The following is a 20,010-nucleotide window of genomic DNA, read 5'->3' on the forward strand; positions in this document are numbered from 1 at the left end:
CTTAAAATATTTGCTGGTCCCTTTTCTGTATCAAAATTTTTTCTCTAATATTTCCTTTAAAGGGTATACTATAATTCAGCTCATTGTGGACAAATTAAAAAATGAACTTGATCTTGGTAAGATTTCTCCCTTCACTAACACTTTTTTAAAAGATAAGCTGGAAATTTGCACTTTTATGTGAAATATCCTGATTTTAAAATGCTGACCATAAGGTCAAAACTTTATACGATACTTTCTGGCTTCCCCATTGTGGATCAAATATATGTATGTAGTCTGCTAGTTTATAACTTCTGAGCTTGGAGGTACTGAAAAAGGGTGCCAGCCCTGATTTGGCAACATTCGTTATATGGTATTTATTCTTGCTCTAACCTGTTGTCTTTTCTTCTGCACTGTTTTCCTTTCTGCCCCATAGATCAGGCTAGAGTAAAGGAAATGAATATATTCACTTCACTTTTACTGATTGCTAATAATTAGACCATTTCTGAATGGAATCCTCAACCAGTTTTGCTTTGGGAGATGATTAAAATTAATTGTTCCCTTCCCTTTTGTCTTTGGAGAATCAGATCTTCTGTTTTCTGGTTGTTTTTTTCCCAAACAATTTTTGAATAGCATTATCATGTCAGTATATAGTAAATTAGAAGTTAATAAGGGATTATAATTTAATGGCTACATTAAACAAACTATACTATAAACAGTTTAAAATTACCTGTCAAACTAAGTAGCTATTTGCTGAAACAAGTTTAAAGACCCTCTTAATCAGAAAATAATAAATATCTTTCTTTTAAGAAGAAACAGAAGTTTCAAAGATTGACAAGGTATATATTCTAAGAAATACTTCTGGCATGTGCTAATTTCAACAAATGATCAAGGAGTTTAGATTTCAAGAGAAACAATCTATAATGTCAAGAGCAAAGCATTTTCAGATGTCCCAGACATAAATAAGGCATTTATCACTGATATATGGGAAAGATTATATTTAAGACTTTACCAGTTGGTAATTTGAAATTCTTTAAGAAAATACTACTTTTGAACTTTAAACATTCAAATGGGAATATAAAGTTTGCCATCATGTACTTTTTTGAACATTAATACTAATACAAAATATTACAAGCTTGTTAGCTAACTCTCTATTTACAACTATTAAGGAAAAATACTCTTTTCTTGATTGGCAAATTACCTGTTTAATTATGTAAGAGTACAATGGCATAGTATTACTTAGAATTTTTGGAGAATAATAAACTATAGTCAACATTAATGAGCAAGTTCTGATGGGCCTTACTAGGGGAAAATAAAAGCTTTGCTTACTAGTTTTTTGTTTGTTTGTTTTAATTTTAATCTACCATTCATTATCCACTTTCTTTTTTTTTCTTTAGCAATTTGATGATTTATTTTCATTATTTTTCTCTATTGAAGTTTGTTTTATAGAATTGTGACCATATAGTACATACTGCCTTTATTTTCTGATTTTTCACTTACTAATCTTATAATCATTTTTCATATCAGTGCATGTTCATCTTTTCCATGTTATTTACATGTAATTTTTAAATCAGCTGTAGTTACCATGTTTTACATTACGTCTTCAGACCTTATTCATCTTACAGTTGAAGGTTTGTACCCATTTCAACTTGTCCATATTTTATACCTTAATATATATTAAACATGATTAAATTTTATTGTATTTAAAAAGCCTTTTCAGGATCTGGCAGACTCTTTGGGTCATCATTACGAACATTAGCTTATAGTTGCAATGTATCAGTGTAGACCCCCTGGCTTTTAGAGCACTGGGCTTTTAGAATACCAGGTTTCAACTAGTTTTTTGTCTCAGTGGAAGACATCACATAATGTAACACAAACGCTGAGAAGTGAGAACTGAAGAGTCTCTGGCCAAGTCACTGCAGCCAAAATAACTGGACTGCGGCATGGCTGCTCTAGGCATTTTTTTGCTGGCGTAACAATCCCTGAGGCTTGGCACATGGACAGTTTGGGTTGCGACAATCGGGATCTGTCAGAAGAGAGAGAAAGCAGTAGAGTCAACATTGCGATGGACAGTTCAGTGATGCAACCTCTGAAATGTAAGATTATTCCAAGCTGACTATCAAAAAATGGGTAGGTTTGGGGGTCATTTTTGTGGGAGGGGGACATGAGACAGAATTTCAAATAGACCTAGAAGAATGTTTCTGAATGCTGTTTTTCTCTTTAACTCATTAGTAGAAGAGAGTTGGAAGATACTCTGAGGAAAATAAGGCAGTTTATTCAGATGTAGTATTTCTTTCACTCTGAAGAATAACACATTAAATATGAGGTAATGTATTTTAGTAGTATAGATGCAATGGAAGATTATTCCTTTTTATGGCAAAAATTGCCAATATAGAAGCTACTTTCATTGCCTGATTGTTACAAAACATTTCATATATGGTTTAAAAAAATCAGTGTGAACTAAAATCAATACCTTTTTAGAGCATTATAGCAAGAAGTAACAAAAAGAGTTCAAAGTCTAATGTAGTATACTTATATTACTGAAATAGTGGCTCATAGTGAAAGTTATTTACGAGAAAATGAATGTGACAAATATGAATAATGAAAAAGAACAGAAAAACTTTCAAATATGAGGAAGTTAGAGTGATCTGAATAGAGCCAGAAATAATGACGTTTTGTGTTTTAATAATTAACTGAGGAAGGTTTTCAAATCTCTAGAGGGTTGGTCTAGTAATTGGAGTCTGGGTATATTTTCATTTAGTTAAATCTCTATGTGACTTTTTTCCCCTAATGGTAATTGGGACAGTATATACAGATGAATAATATGAATACTAGGGCACAAATTCATAAAACTGAGATATGGTTCCAGCTCTGACATTTAGTAGTCGTTCAACCTTCAGCAAAATCTCTCACCTTCAAATTTCTTTTTCCTTAGCTAAAGTCAGGGTTTTGGACTAGACCTTTAAGGAACCTCTATTTTTGAAACATTGTCTATCAGCAGAAGATAGGATAACTCAGTTATGGTATGTCCAGATAATAGGAGATATATGCAGCTGTTAAAATAGAGGTCAGTCTATAAGTACAGATGGGGTATGAGTAATTGATTCCTTAATCCAACAAATTTTGAGGCCTATATACCAGGTGCTTTTGATGTTAGGAATACAGAAAAGAACACAGACATAGGGTTTAAATTAAAGAGAGATCAGACAGTAAATCAGTTAAATATATCATGGGGTCCGGGAGTGACAATTGGCCATGAAGAAAAATGAAGTACTTTTTCTAATCACTGAAACTTGATAAGGGAAAAAAGATATAGAATATATTTGAGACACTATTAGAATTCTTTAAAGACTTGGGAGTTGGTTGCCCTTGCAGTAAACATTGGAGGTCAGGATATGATGTGATAGGGAGAGAAGCTTATTTCTCATACTCTTTTGTGCTGTTTCATGTTTTTTGTTTTTTCTTCTTTGATACGTGTGCATGTATTACTTTAAAAAAAAAAACCCAACAAAACGAAAAAGACAAACAACAGAATCCTTAATGATGTGGGGGAAAATTGATGATATATTTAACATACCAATCTGAACTTTTTGTGGCTAAGTATACTAGTCTTATCTACGTGTCCTGTGTCCTAATAATGTTTAGATAACAAAGTTTTTTTGGTTTTTGGTTTTATCAGTCTTTTCTTTTTGAAGTGTACAAGTCTTTTTTAAGTGTTAACATTTGCAATGCTAAAACTTAAGTTTATGTATAGTTTTCCTTAATATGTTCAAATACCAAGAAAAGAAAATCTCTCTAAAAGCTCTAAACTTTTGTTAAAGGACAGCTTGGTTATTACTTCATGTCTTCCTTAGGGTAAGAATTAAAAGTCTTGACATTTTGTCTTACGTATTTTAACTTTTATTCAGCTTTAGTATGTTTACTTCTAGGTTCAAAACATCAATTGAACTTGGAGAACTGAAATGAGGTCACTCTTTCCCCCTAAAAAAATCAACATGCCTAAGCATCTTTCCTGATTTTTATCTCTGTTCTTTTCTAGTTGGATGAAAAATCTGACAAACAGTATGCTGAAAATTATACAAGAGTGAGTATATAAAGTCCTAAGGGAATTAAATTCTCAAGGTCAATTAAGCTTACTTTCCACTACTATTTCATTCTTTGTTTTACTGCAGTTGAACTGATGGAGATATTCTTCCTTTCCTCATCCATTTCCTGTCCTTGACCCTCCAAATTCCTCGGAGGTTGAATCATGTGAAGCACTGGGAAGAGAGGAGACACTGCACTTTATTTCCCTGAATGTCACCTCTTAAGCTTTTGGCTGTTGTTTTGATTTTCATTTCTCTAGAATTTGATCCTGAGAAGAAGCCATAAACATTGTAAATGAAGTGTCTTTAAGAATAGTGGTGACAAACTCTTATTTTTTTCCCCTTAAGATATATATACATATATATGTGTGTGTATATATATATATATATATTTTTTTTTTTTCCAGCAAAATAACTCCTTTCTGGGAGTTGCTTTGTGTCAAAGTCTCTAATTTTCTTCTAGAATTATTTTTGGAAACTCATCTTAGAGAGATTATCAGGATTAATTTTATGCTATACCCAAAAAAGATATACCAGTTCTGTCCAATAGAAATATAGTGTAAGCCACAAATGTAAGCTACATAACATAATTTAAAATTTTCTAGTAGCCACATTAAAAAGTAAAATTAATTTAAAGAATATATTTTATTTAACCCAAATATCCAAAATATTTCAACATAATCAATATGAAAATTTATTGAGATATTTTACATTCTTTTTTTCCGCGCTAAACCTTCGAAATCTGGTGTGTATTTTACATGTAAAAAAAAAAATCTCAACTTGGACTAACTACATGACAAGTACTCAGTGCTAGGGGCTACTATTGGACATCTCAGATCTATGCCATTTATTAATCCAATAGCACAAGCTCCCATTTAAATTAATTACAGGAAGAGTTGTCTAAATTCATAGTGATACAGGGTGTTGTTGCTCTCAGCTGCAAATAGTATCTCTAACTTTATCAACAAAGTATTAGAAAAAGAAAAGATCCTAAAGAAGCAGCTTCAGGAACTAAATAGGGGACTGCCAATTAGCATATCAATTACAAAGTTATAAAACTATTTTTAAATTAATCTGATGTACTCACCCCAGTGTTGTTTACAGTACAGCAAAGATAAACTTAGAAAACAAATAACTCTCACACAAAACTACTTCCTTCTTCGTTCTTACGAATTCTAGATTCCAATAAAGCGTTTGAGTGAACGAAGTCATGCTTCTAGTGCCTGAGCCCTTCTCTGGGTACCCCCTCCCCAAAGCCAATCTGAATTGCCTGCAGGTTGCACTTGGTAACTTCTCATCTACACTGTATTAGATCTCCTTCCCTGCCCCATTGTTAGTTTCCATAGCGAACATATTTTTAAAGAAACAAGACTTAGAAGTGTTATGTTTCTTTTCTCTAGCCTTCATCTCGAAATTCTGCCTCAGCAACAACCCCTCTAAGTGGAAACTCATCTAGACGAGGAAGCGGAGACACCAGCAGCTTAGTAGATCCAGACACCTCATTAAGTGAATTGCGGGTAAACTGAAATTTTTGGTTTGCTTTTTAAAAAACAATTTTTTGCCTTCTTGGTAGTGTAGTAGTATCCTGGAATTATTTAACATTTAATGTGACGCAGTAGAAAGAAAAGGAGTATGAGTTCTTTAAAAAAAAATTGTGATTACAGTTCAAGAATGTGACTTCGGTCTGAAAGGAAGGCGATTAGTTAATTCTTTTTTCTATTCTCTTTCCTGAACTTTTGATGATATTGGAATGAGTTCTGCTAATTTAAAAATGGCAAAAAAACAAAACGAAACAAAAAAAAAAACCTTTTGAATGTGTATAAAAGTAATTCTCTCAGAAATAATTGGTCATATTTTAAATGGAAAATATGTGGATGTACAAGGAAACAGACTCTGGGAATTATTAGTCTTGTGAGCCATTATGGTATTATTTGGCTGCTTCAGTATAGTTATCTCTCAGTTTTTCATGATAAGACAAAATAATATTTGGGATAAGAGAAATACCTGAGTAATGAAAAGTTTATTTAACCATTAGTTGCGTCTCCATTCTTATCAACTCTTTTATTTGAAAGATGGGGATTTTCAAAATGTATTTATTTAAATGTCTATTTGCTGAGCCTGCTATTTGTGAGCAATGGGACAAGGGCAATAATAAAAATTTCATTCATTCATTCATTCATTCATTCATTCATTCATTCATTCATTCAACATTTACTGAACCTTTGGTCCTAGAGATTTAGGCAGTAAAACACACTTTGGACTTCAGCAGTTCATTGTTTCATAGGGAAGATCAGCTGATACAAACTAGTAAAACCAAGTGGTATGATACAATGGTAGTAGCCAGAACAAGGCTGGTAAGGGAGTTCAGAGAAGCATCATCTAAATTGGACTAGGAGACGAGATAACCAAAGGCTTTTCAAAGGAGAAAAACTGTGAGCTAAGGTTTGAAGGAAGAATAAAACTTAACCAGGCAGCGAAGTTGAAGGGGGAAGGCTTTCTTCCCCGAGAGAAATTCATTCAGAGAACCAGAAAGTTATCTGTGTAGTTAACTTGCCAGAGGATGGGATGAGAAGTGAATAGTGGTGGGTGACAGGGACGGCTGGAGAAGTAGTGATAGGCCCAATCGCTGAGCATCTTGTTTGGCAACCTAAAGTGAATTCAGTTTTACCCTGACACAATGGTGGGGTGTGAAATAGGGGAAGACATACTTTCTGAGTTGCATTCCTAAAGGACCACAGTTTGGAGGAAGCACTGGAGGCGAGGACAGTAACTCTGTGATTGACCAATGAGGAGGAGATGAACAAGTCCAAACTGTGATGGGAGAAGAAAATGTAAACAACTTGCTCTGAAGAGAATACTGGAGGATAGGAAGTTCGTTAGTCAGTAGCAGAGAGAGAGAGAGGGTTAAGAGAAGGTTTTTGTTTTTTTCTAAAGGCAGGATTGATTATTATTTTCATTGGTTGGATTGAGCCAGTAGAGAGAGAATATGAAGGCTGAGAAACGAGAGGGGCAACAGACAGCAAAATGCCTGAGTGAGGGAGAGGATGAGCTAAGATGGATGGGGTGGCCTGATTTGGAGGTTCCCTCTCACTGGCTTAGTAGGGGAGGAGTTGAGGCAGGTGGTGACAGAGTAAGAGTGTAGGCAGGGTGGAGCAGGAGTCTGGCTTGTGCAATGGGGAGCTAGTGAAAGTGGGTTGGGGGTTAGGACAGGGTGGAGAGGTTTGGAACAGTGGCAGTGGTGGCAGAGGAGAGCTGCCCCAGGTCAGCATGGCCATGACTTGGAAGGTGTCAGTATTTACTCTTACTAAGTACCAGGCATAAGTGCTGGGAGTACAAAGTTGGGTAACAAAACTCTTACCTTTAGGTGCTATTTTCTAGGGGGACAAAAGGCAGGAGGAAATAGCCTCAGACTTAGCTTGTGCTTGCCTTGTATTTCTTCTCTGAGAGAGTGACTTCTTTTAGCAAAAGGAGATTTTTGTATCCTGGCATCTGGTTCCTCATAGGTCCTCAATAAATGTCTGTTGAATGTATCAATGAGTAAAAGACAGACAAACCTACCAAAGGGGGAATGAAGGGGACAAGGGAAATGTAATACAGAAATTGTGTATAATCGGCTTTGGATAATTGATCCTGCCTGTTATTGCAGAATTGTATTTAGGGCCTTGTGGCAGTTATTTCCCACATAAATCAAACGTCCAGAATAGACCATATGTAGCAGGGAAACAATATTTTACATTTAAAATTTGACCTGCTTTACTTTTTAAACAAGGATTATGGTAACATTTGGAACAAATGCTTTTCTCATTATTTAAATGGTGTTCTCAAGGTAGTCTCTCATTTGACTTTGTGTTTAAAATGTTTGGGTTTAACTTCCCTCCCTTTACATCCTTTCTCTCAAATTAATTGTGGTCAGTAACTGAAATTATTGAAAGACAACTTTGTCCATATCCATTTATTATATTTTTTAAGACTTCTGCATGAGTCAGTAAAATTTGCTGCTTATAATTATTTTACTACATATTTTACTAATTCTAGGTGAAGCCTTGTGCTCAATTATTTAAATGATTTATAAAATTTTAAAAGTTGTATGTTAAAAATGTTACAATTTATATAGCTTTTTTTCATATACAGTCCCGCCCCCATTTGCTAATGTTCTTTCAACAGGAGTTAATGCCAAGAAAATATTTAACACTTTAGTTTGATTACTCCAGACCTTCCCCAGTCCCACTATCAGCTGATTGGTTTGCCCCTTTTAATGGTTGGGAGTGGCAGTTACATATGTGTACTTTGATTTTTCTGCCTTTGGTCTAGAATATACAAAAGCAAGGTCACATTTTCATATGACTCTTTTGACACGGAAGATATGTTTATGTATGGTTTTATGCAATGGTTCATTCCTATGTCCCACAGGATATCTATGACCTTAAGGACCAGATACAGGATGTAGAAGGGAGATACATGCAGGGGCTTAAAGAACTAAAGGTATCAGGGCCCATTCTTCAGCCCAAGCATGCTGTCTGTACGCAGAAGTGTTGGTAATGGTGGCTTCACGAGTTCTATTAACCCCACTGCACATAGCTTCACTAACAGCGTTTGTCTTTCAAGCATGTGCTTAACCTGCAATGCATAGGAAAGGCGAACTTTCGATCTCTGCTTGTGTTTAAATGTTTAGTATGTAGCTTTTGGAATATTCGGTAAAATATTTTATACCTTACAGTTTTTAAACCTTGTAAAATACTTGAATGTTTCTTGTGTCTTAGCCATACAAAATTGAATTGGGCAAACACCTAAAAAAGTATTCTAAGGATACTTTTTAATTGAGAATCAGACCTTAAAATTCTTCCAAGGTAAATAAGAGAGTGTTGCCTATTTCTGTCACCAAATCCAATCAATATTAAAGGCAGGAGGAAGAAGCATCTAAGAGAGCATTATTACAAATATTCCCTCTGGAAGAAGGACCCTGAAGCCTGTGTTTTCTTTTTCTTTTTTTTTTAACCTTTCGTTAAACAGGGTTACACAGATTCAGTGCCTTAAAGAATTTGGAGATAAATTTAAATGGGCCTTATCTTTTCTGAGCAAGGATGACTACCAGTTTTTAATACAGGTGTCCATGTGAGGTAGACATTTTGGTTACAAATGGCATTTGGTTATCACACTCTTCTCCATGTTTTTATTATGAAATTCAAGCCTAATATGAGGAAACTAAAAGTTCCTCTGAACACACACATGTCCCTATTTGAAATAGAAATACTATCAGGTCTCTGAAAAAACATCAGCAAAACATTCAGAAAGGTGACTCAGGATGTACCCCATGAAGCTAATGGGCAACCCTTTATCAGCCTCCTTGGTGTGATTTGAAGTAGCCCAGCTCCCAGCCAAACCTTCATGCAGGTGATTGTTGTCCATGAGAAACTTACAGGTCAGACTCAGGACCAAAAAAGGTAGGAAGTCCTATCCTATGGTGAGTACCTGTGAGGGAAGCTTGGAAGCTGCTGAGATGGCAATGTGAGATTGTCAGTAAACATCACGAGAATTACAGAGTTAGGATGCTATGTGTTTAGTCTTACTGCTTGAATCTTCAGAACTTAATCCCCCTTTTAAGGTTTTACAGATGTGACTTTTGGAAATATCTTGGATCAAGGGAATGAATCCAATACATTAAATACACTCATATTAAAGTCTCATGTATCGGGAAAGCAAGCGATTCAGGGGCATTCTTACTTGCTTTTTATTTTATTTGAAACATTTTTACTCACCTTTTAGATCTACCATTTATTGCATTCTTTGAAGGATGCAAAAGAACAGATTAAATCTATTTGAGACTTTGAACAGATAAGATCCTTTTTCTTAATTCATGGTGAGTGTATAACTGAACCTGACTTCAGGTTAATATTTATCCTTGAAATGATTTTTAAATGGGAGAAAAATCATTTTTTAAAAAAGATCTGATTTATTATAAAGCATGGTGGTGTGATGTATCTGTATCCTATTTAAAAAGGATGCTGGGTCATTGTTTATGACATTATTTTTGATTAAGTATGTCTGCCTTTTGGTGATTTTCCCCATTCTTGTTAAAACACAGATTGCTGGACCCACAGATTGTGGGTCTGGGATGGGGTTGAAAATTTGCATTTTTACCTGGTTCCCAATAATGCTGTTGCTGTTAGTTTAGAACCCACACTTTGAAAACCACTGCCCTAGACGGATTTAAGTACAACTAATTCCTAATGGGTATCACTATGTAAGCTAGATTAAAATCACTAAAACTGCCTTGATACTTAAATTTAAAACAGTTGTCTATGGTCTGTTGATTAAAGGACGAGTACATTACATAAACTTTATGTCAAATTTATTGTGTTATATATCGTGTCTTTGCATCTACTGCTTGCACTAGGTTTGATTCTGGTGTTCATGCAGTTATGCTCCATTTTATATGGGACTGAGTTTTGAGGAGGATTTTTTTAATGCTATTAGCTTCTAAGATGGATCGAATTCATTCTAAATTTTGCATTGTGTTACGATACTACTATTTAAAATCATTATACAATTGACTTTGCTTATATTCTTTCTTTGGGTTGTATTTGTTCCCAATTCTAGTATAAACATTGCTTGTTAATACAATCCTAGTTTGTGAAACATTATGAAGTGTATGTAAATGCGTGTATCTTTATTGACATAATTTGCGTACCATAAAATTTACAGTGTATAAAATTCAATGATTTTTAGCATAGCTACACAGTAGTATAACCATCACCACAACCCAATTGTAGAACATTTCCTTTATCCCCAAAAGAAACCCCATAAAATTAGCAGTCATTCCCTATTCATCTCTACTCCTACACTCAGCCCTGGGTAACTGCTAATCTACTTTCTGTCTCTGTGGATTTGCCTGTTCTGGACATTTCGTGTAAATGGAATCGTACAGTATGTTGTCGTTTGTGAATGAGCTTTCATTTAACATAATGTTTTCAACATTCATCCGTGTTGTAACATGTGTACCTCTTTCTCCCCTCACCCCCCCCCCCTGTATTTTATGTCTATATAGTCCATCAGATGGATTTACCACATTTTGTTTATCCATTTGTCAGTTGATAGACATTTGGGTTGTTTCCAATTTTTGGCTATTATGAATAATGCTGCTATGACCACTTGTGTACAAGTCTATGTATAGACATAACTTTTCATTGGGTCATATGGTAATTCTGTGTTTAACATTTGGAGGAGTTACCTAACTGTTTTCCAATGCAGCTGCACTATTTTACATTCTCACCAGCAATGTATGAGGGTTCTAGTTTTTCCACATCCTCACCGACACTTACTTTGTTTCTTTTTTCTTTTTATTATAGATTATAGCTATCCTAGTAGGTCTGAAGTTGTATCTCATTGTGGTTTCGATGTGCACTTCCCTAATTACTAATGATGTTGAGCATGTTTTCCTGTGTGTATTGGCCGTGGTATATTCTCTTTAGAGAAATATTTATTCAAGTCCTTGTCAGTTTTAAATTGAATTATGTATCTTTTTTATTACTGAGTTGTAGGAGTTCTTTATATATTCTGGATACAAGCTCCTTATCAGATAGAAGATTTACAAATATCTTATCCCATTCTATGGGTTATCTTTTCAATTTCTTGATGGTATTGCTTGTAGCACAAAATTTTTTTATTTTGATGAAGTCTGTTTTTCCTTTTGTTGATAGTGCTTTTGGTTTTGTATGTAAGAAACCATTTCCTACTCCAAGCACATGAAGATTTACTGCTATGTTTTCTTTGAAGACTTTTATAGTTTTAAATCTTACATTTGGGTCTCTGGTCCATTTTGAATTAATTTTTGTGTATGGTGTGAGAAAAGGATCCAACTTCATTCTTTTGCATGTGGATATTCAGTTGTCCCAACACCATTTGTTGAAAAAAAACTGTTCTTTTCCCACTGAGTTGTCTGGGGCACCCTTGTCAAAAATCAAGTGATCATAAATGTAAGTGCTCTGGCCTGTCATTTCTATTTCACTGATCTTGGTTTGATAAATATTTGTATTAATATTTTAAAAATTTATTTCCAACATTGATGACTTTTTTCTACCGTGTTTCCCCGAAAATAAGACCTAACCGGAAAATAAGCCATAGCATGATTTTTCAGGATGCTCGTAATATAAAACAAGCCCTAATGCATCTTTTGGAGCAAAAATTAATGGAAGACCCAGTCTTATTTTCAGGGAACTATGGTATGTGAAATGTCTTTCCTTTTTAGCTTTAAAAAAAGTTAGTCTTTAGTAGTAAGCTATCAAACTAGATATTGTTACTAAAAAACAGACTTGTAAGCTCTTTTAGGCAGAAAACATAGAAGTAGATAAAATTTTAGGCATTTTGTGGTAGCTCTTTTTTAAATAATCATTTTGTATTGCTTATTTAAAAATGATTAAAATTTGAATAATTGCTAGAAAAACATGTTTATACATTTACATTAGAACAGGAAAGTACTGAAAACAAACATCCAGGAAGTAGCAAAATTCAAATGAGTAGGAAGTTTACTTGTGTAAAGTGAGGCTGTATTCTGTTGTCTCATTGCATTCTGAATACCAAACAAATTGTTAAAAACTACAGGAGTAACATTTCTGAAAACATTGATGATGCTTCATTTTATGACTCTTAAAAATATATGTCGTCTGCTCACTTTTTCATCTTTCAGAGGCTACCGTGCTGCTTGATTTTGTTTCCTTGGATAGCAGACAGCACATAAAGTTCTTATAATGGCGTTATTGGCTTATTACCATCTTTCTGTCTTATGTGCATGTTACTAAACAAGGAGTTCCCCAAACTGCTTGTATTTTGCAAAAGTGCATCTTCATGTGTTTGTGCCAGTGCTATAGTTTCCTGTTATATGTTGTATATAGGCAATGAACATATCTTAGATATCAGGCTGATGACTCTGACTTTCATTTAGGAATCTTTGTCTGAAGTGGAAGAAAAATACAAGAAAGCCATGGTTTCCAATGCACAGTTAGACAATGAGAAGAACAATTTGATCTACCAGGTAGACACCCTCAAGGATGTTATTGAAGAACAGGAGGAGCAGATGGCGGAATTTTGTAGAGAAAATGCAGAAAAATCAAAGGTAATTGTTCACCTTGTATCACGTCTTTCTCTTGGGTCAGAAAATTGAAGCTTCCCATTTAAGAAGTACTGGGCTTAATGGAAGAATGCAGCATACCTGGATGTTTTAGTTAAAACCAATTGGTAGGAAGTTGACAAAACATAAGATTAAACAGGTCCTAAAATATTTTTCTTTTAAAATTTTTATCGTTTATTTTATTAAGGAAAAGTTGTGACCTCTTTTAGTTTCTGAAAATAGAATACAATTCAAGTTTTATCTTTATTTTGTATCTCTTAATTGGAACACTTAATAAGCGAATTACTTATTTCTTCCTGTTTTAACTGGCTGGAACTCCACAAAGCTCCAAAGACTTTCAGTGTGATGATTACTTTTTCTTTTTTTTTCTTTTTTACACTCCCCTCCACCCCCATTTCTCAAGAGAAAGTGTTTTCTAAATGATTGGAGAGAAGTTTTTAATCAGTAATTTAGAAACAGCAGTTTGGAGATGTGGGTCAGAAAGCAACAGATGTTTTCTTTAGAGGTTTGTGAACTATATTATTAAAATGTGCAGATGGAAAATTAAAGCCACTGCCCAAGGTCCAGATTTGCTCTTTGACAACTGCAAAAAACAAATTTGGTTCTCTTAAAAGCTTATTGGATTCGGACTTTCTAAAAAAGGTTTATCGGGGAATATTGGGGAACAGTGTTTTTCTCCAGGGTCCATCAACTCCAAGTTGTCCTTCAATTTAGTTGTGGAGGGCACAGCTCAGCTCCAAGTCCAGTCACCGTTTTCAATCTTTAGTTGTAGGGGACACTGCCCACCATGCCATGCGGGAATTGAACAGGCAACCTTGTTATTAAGAGCTCGCACTCTAACCAACTAAGCCATTGGGCCGCCCTCGATTTGGACTTTTTAAAGGATTGATGTCAGTCCAAACAGAGGACAAATGATTATTACTGCCGAAAAATGAGTTGCCACTACATTGCAAAAATAAAAAGCCCAGAAAATAATTTAGGAACTGTGCATTGGAGAATTGTTAGGAACAATAACAATCTGAGTTTGTACATAATAATGGGGAGAGAAGCTGTTGATATAACCTCTAAGGGACCAGCGTTAATACTGTAGACGCTCTAAGGATTTGTTTCATTGAGGACTGAAAATGCTCGTTCCAGTCTGTTTTGGTAATGTTTAAAAAGTGTTAGGAAGTGTTTGCCAAGAGTTTGTGGGAAGGAGGGATGCATAGGTGGAGTGCAGAGGATTTTTAGGGCAGTGATACTAGTTTGTATAATACTGTAATGGTGGACACATAATACATTTATCAAAGCCCATAGAATGTACAGCACTAAGATTGAACCCTAATGTAAACTGTGGACTTTGGGTGATCATGACGTGTCAGTATAGGTACACTGATTGTAACCAATGTACCACTCTGGCTCTGGGCCGGGATGTTGAGTGGGGAAGGCTGTTCCTCTGTGGGGGCAGGGGTTATTTTCAAACTCTGTGCTTGCCACTTACCTTTGCTGTGAACCTAAAACTACTCTAAAAAATAGTCTTTTAAAAAAAAAGTTAGGATAAGAAGACTTGTATCTAGAACGGTGAAAAAGAAGCTTCTGGGTATTTTCAGTTTGGATGACAGTGGCCGGTTGAAGAGTATGATTTAATGGCAATAAGTGGTTTCTTCTTTGAGTCTTTCGTCAGGCAAATTTTGGATATTCTGAGCCATCATACTTTACCTAGAGTCCTTGGACTCCTTTTTTGCTTTCCCACACATTTTTTAGATCGATTTCTGGCCCTTCTAGCAGATTAGAAGAGAGTCTCATGCTGCGTATTTAATGATCAGAACTAAAGCGAGTTCTTACCTTTCCATCTTCTAAAATGTACTGGAGCATTTTTAAAATAAAAAAATAAATTAAAAAACCTGCTTAACTATTTTAACCATTTTTTTCTTCTATCATTTTCTAAGGTACAGAGATGTCTTAGTATATATAGAGTTGTGTTATTTTATTTTTTTAAATCTTGTGCTTTTGAAATTTGAAAAGTCTGTAAGCTTCAAATACCCTGTCAATCTGTTTAAGGTACTCTGATGCTGAAGACTTTGGAATGGTGTCTCTCAGTAACATACCTTCACCCTGAGCTCTTCTTCGAGATACGAATATGTACTGCCTCATGCAGTAGAATGTTCATGGTCACAGACATACAAAGAGGTTGGGCCCTCTGTATGTTTCATTATAGCAGCAGATGGTGAAGGTAGAGAAGGATCATTCAATTAAAATGATGATACTAATGCAGTTTTTCAAAATGTCTTTAGTGTTTCCTGTTGGGATTATAATTATATCTTCTATACCTCCCTTAGGGACAAAAATGCCTGATTAGTAGTGTCTCAAGTATATTCTTCTTTTCTTAATAGCTATTCATTTTATTAGCAAATTCTGTTGGTTTTTTTTATTATGTGATTTAAAAAAGTTTTATTACAAATTTTAAACATACGAAAAAATAGAGGAGTATAATGAGCTTCCTAAACCCGTCACCTACTCCCAACAACCATCAACCCACGGCCAATTTTGCACTTCCTCCACTCATTTGAAGCAAGTCCTCACCATCTCATATTTTAATGTGAATTTAGGTATAACTCTATAAACAACATGGAATCTTATCTCTCTAAAATGTAACAGTAAGACCATTTCACATCTGAAAAATGAAGAATAATTCCTTTATACTACGTCTCCAATCATTGTTAAATTTTTAATTGTCTCATATATTACAAAAGATTTTTAAAAAACAAACAAGCAAACAAAAGATTTTTCTTTTTTATGCTTAATAAAAATGAGGATCCAGGTAAGGTCCACACATTGGAATTAGTTGTCATGTCTTTTAAGTCTCTTTATTTATAGGTTTCCTTTCATCTCTTTTTTTTTCTTTCTTTCAATTTATGTGTTGACGAAACTGGATAGCTAAGCAAAATAAGTCAGGCAGAAAAAGTCAAGAACCATATGACTTTACTCATATGTGGGATGTAAAACTGAAAGCAACGAAGGAACAAGACAAACAAAGAAACAAAAACTCATAGACACAGACAACAGTTTAGTGGTTACCAGAGGGTAAGGGTAGAGGGGGGTGGTAGAAGAGGGAAAAGGGGATCAAATATATGGTGATGGAAGAACTGACTCTGGGTGGTGAACACCCAATGTGATATATAAATGATATATTATAGAATTGTACACTTGAAACCTATGTAATTTTACTAATCCATTTCACCGCAATACTTAATAAAAAAAGAAAAAAGAAGAAACTGGATTGCCTATTTTACCAGTTTCTGGCAGTCTTAGGGATTTTGCTGTTTTATTCCCATGGACTCTTCAACGTATTCTTTTTTCCTCTATATTTCCTTTAAATAGGTAGTTAGGTTTAAAGTCTTAATCAAATATAGGTTTAGTATTTTTGGCAAATCTACGTCGTAAGTTATTTTCTTTCAGGAGGCCCAGATGTATGGCTGTCTCTCACTGACATTGTAGCTGGATGCTTACATCTGTTAGTTGATTAGGGGTTGCAAAGTGGGATAGTCTAATTTTGTTATTACGGCTCTATTTTCTTTTCTTTTATTATTTTAAAACATCTTTATTGAGATAATTTACATATCATACGATTCATCTGTTTAAAGTGTATAATTCAGTGGGATTTTTTGTATATTCACAGATAGGTGTAACCATCACCACAGCCAATTTTAGACTATTTTGATCATGTCAAGAAGGAACCCTACACCCTTTAGCTGTCATTTCTGTATCTCCTGCCACCCGCAGCCCTAAGTAACCACTAATCTACAGTACTTTCTGTCTCTATAGATTTTCCTAATCTAGACTTTCATTTCAGCGAAGTGATATAAAATGTGGGCTTTTGTGATTGGCTTCTTTCTCTTATATTTTCAAGGTTCATCCATGTTTTAGCATGAAGCAGTAGTACTTCATTCCTTTTTATGGCCTAATAAAATTCCATTTAATGCATATACCACATTTTGTTTATTCATTTGTGCATTGATGGACATTGGTTTTTATTTGTTCTTTTCTCCAGAACGGTGTAAAGTTTATTAACATCTAAAAAAACCAAGATGAAACAGCCAACAGCCACTGAATATGGGATAGTTCCTCATTTATAAATTTTACTGCATGGAGGCACATTTTAATCAGCACTTCAAATAATCAAAAAACTACAGTTTTTCTAGGAATGTCAGGGTTTCACTCTCCAAGTAAAAGATTACTGAAAACATTAAGTGACTGTTCCAATTAGAAACAAATGAATACCTCAAAAACGTATAAAAAAGTTGGTAACTACTACTTAAATATGAAATTTCACAAAATTATTTTTGTGGCTAATTCAATTTACTCAGAAAAACTGGCAAAAAAAAAAAAGCCACACATGAATATGTCTTCATTTAAGTACATAATGTTAAGCTAGTTTAAAAAGAAAAAGGTTAAATTAGGGTTTCCAGAGTTTTAGGAGTCCATCTTCATTGTAGATAGCAATCAGGTTCTGATGAGGATGATGTGTGATACCAATCACATCCTTCTCGTGAACTTTTTCTACTTTTTGTCTATGTTGAATAATGCTAAGATAAACGTTTGTGTATAAGTTTTTGTGTGGACATACATTGTTGTTTCTAGGAGTAGAATTGCTGGGTCATATGGCAACTCTGTGTTTAACCATTTTGGAATGCCAGACCTTTTCTGGCTGCACCATTTCATATTCTCACTAGCAGTTTATGCGAGTTCTGATTTCTCCACAGCTTCACCAACACTTGTTATATTCTGACTTTTCCTCTAGTCTGTCATAGCAGGTGTGGTTTTGATTTTCATTTTTCTGATGACTAATGATTTTGAGTACATGTTTTCATATGCTTATTGACTATTTGAATATCTTTCTTGGAGAAATATCTATTTAGATCCTTTGCCAATTTTTAAATTGGATTGTATTTTTATTACTGAGTTATAAGAGTTTATATAGTTTAGATATAAGTCCCTTATCAGATAGATGATTTGCAAATATCTTTTCCCATTCCATGGTTTGTCTTTCCACTTTCTTGTGCTTTATTTATTAGCATTAGACCATCTTTAAAGATAAATGTCCCCTCATCTCTTATTACTCAGTCGAGATACACTTTACATAAGAAAGGGGAGATAAAGGCTTGATTCTTTATTTACGAGTTTTCAAAATAAAGAATTGATTGTTTAGGATCTTATTATAGTCATCCATTATTTGGTTTTTTAGAAAATACCATTATGAAGTCAAGAATTCAAGCATTTGATGATTTCAATCCATTACAGCTTTTTTCCTTCTTGATTTTATTGTCCAACCTTTAAGTAATGTGAACCTCTTTAGGTTGATTCCCAAGTAATTTTGACATGAGTCTAGTTGTTTTTGATAGCTTCTTAGCTATTTAGCGCAGGAAGATGTTCCATGCTCATCTGGTACATATCTTCATCCAGACCTGGAATCAGCCATTTGTCTAAGGAACCCTGGTTCTCTTTTGGTGGAGCAGTGTGGGTGCTAGGGGTGGTCTGGCCACCAAGTTCATCACTGTTTATAGGCCTTTTTAGTGGATATATCAGGGAAACATGTATGTGGAATATTTAAAAAATAATTTAAGAACAAAAGTTTTTAAAGTGAAAATGTCTTACGAGTTTAGGCTGATGATAGTTCTAGGTTTTTACTTAACCTCCTCTGTCTTATATATGTATATATCCTTTTTCCCACACTACCATTCCCAGTTCTCAAAGTCATAGGAGATAATAGTAATTATGTTATGTTCTATCCTCATTGCTTTATACCACAGCACCCAGAATAGCAATACCAATGTTACCACCAACAATATAATTACTGAAAATAGTTGAACATTTTTTGTTGTGTTCTGTTTGGTTGTTATTTTGCTGCTAGGCTATGTATAGTCCAACCATTGTTTTTAAAAGTAACAAAAGTTTTTAAAGTCAAAATGTCTTAAGAGTTTATGCTGATGATAGTTCTAGTTCATGTTCATGACTCTAGAGTTTTTACTTTTGTTTTACAATTATGGAAAATATTTACATATGTCTGAAGTCTAATTAACAACAAAAAATATATATTCAAAGAACTCAATCTGTCTTTTACCACTGTCTCTTCATTCCTATTTCCTCCTTCCTTAAGGGAATTTTTAAATTAACTGGTTTATTCTTCCAATTTTTAGCCTGAGAAGTATAGATGGATAGATAGATATAGATATGTAGATATAGATATAGTGTAGATATATCTTGCCATTCAAAAAATATATGCAAATATATGTATTTGTATTCTTCCTTTCTTAGAAAATGGTAGCATACTATAAATACTGTTACGCACCTTGATTTGATCACCTATGATTGTAGTATGTAGAGATCTGCCTCATTCTTTTTTATCACTGTATATTTATTCCATCATGTGGATGTACTATAGATTATTCCACCAGTTCCCTATTAGTGGATAATTTGAGTTGTTTGCAGTCTTTTGCTGTTAAAAGTAGTCCTGCAGAAATGACGTACTACATATGCATAGGTCTTTTTGCATTTTCGTATCTTTGGGAGTTATTAAAGTGGGTTTGCTGAGCCAAAAGGTGTAGTAATTCTGCTAGATACTGCTGAATTCCTTTTGTAGGGATTATATAATTTTGTATTCCCACCAAAATACATGGTAGGGCGTGTTTCCTTCCCCATAATACTTTCCCGAAAATGTTGTCAAGTTTTTGGACTTTTACTAGTATTTTAATGAGAAATACAGTTTAAATTTATATTTCTTTTAGTATGATCATCTTTTCATAGTCATAGATATTTCTATTTTTTTTTTTCTTCTGTGAACTCTCC

General features: G+C 34.3%; 1 protein-coding gene across 20 annotated transcripts in view; it reads left to right on the forward strand.

Moving 5' to 3' along the window:
• LRRFIP2 (LRR binding FLII interacting protein 2) overlaps positions 1-20,010 on the forward strand; it is a 101,143-nt gene that overhangs the window by 59,832 nt on the left and 21,301 nt on the right. For 13 of the 20 annotated variants that reach the window (XM_033132383.1, XM_033132385.1, XM_033132384.1 and 10 more), the window contains 4 exons: positions 4,016-4,060; positions 5,462-5,578; positions 8,472-8,543; positions 13,000-13,170. In XM_033132383.1, the coding sequence (XP_032988274.1) occupies positions 4,016-4,060; positions 5,462-5,578; positions 8,472-8,543; positions 13,000-13,170 (405 nt within the window). The remainder of the gene's footprint in view (positions 1-4,015; positions 4,061-5,461; positions 5,579-8,471; positions 8,544-12,999; positions 13,171-20,010) is intronic. The other 7 variants (XM_033132388.1, XM_033132392.1, XM_033132393.1 and 4 more) reach the window with 1 other exon arrangement.

The sequence above is a fragment of the Rhinolophus ferrumequinum genome, chromosome 17 (genome assembly GCF_004115265.2).
Source record: "Rhinolophus ferrumequinum isolate MPI-CBG mRhiFer1 chromosome 17, mRhiFer1_v1.p, whole genome shotgun sequence".
NCBI classification, from domain to species: Eukaryota; Metazoa; Chordata; class Mammalia; order Chiroptera; family Rhinolophidae; genus Rhinolophus; species Rhinolophus ferrumequinum.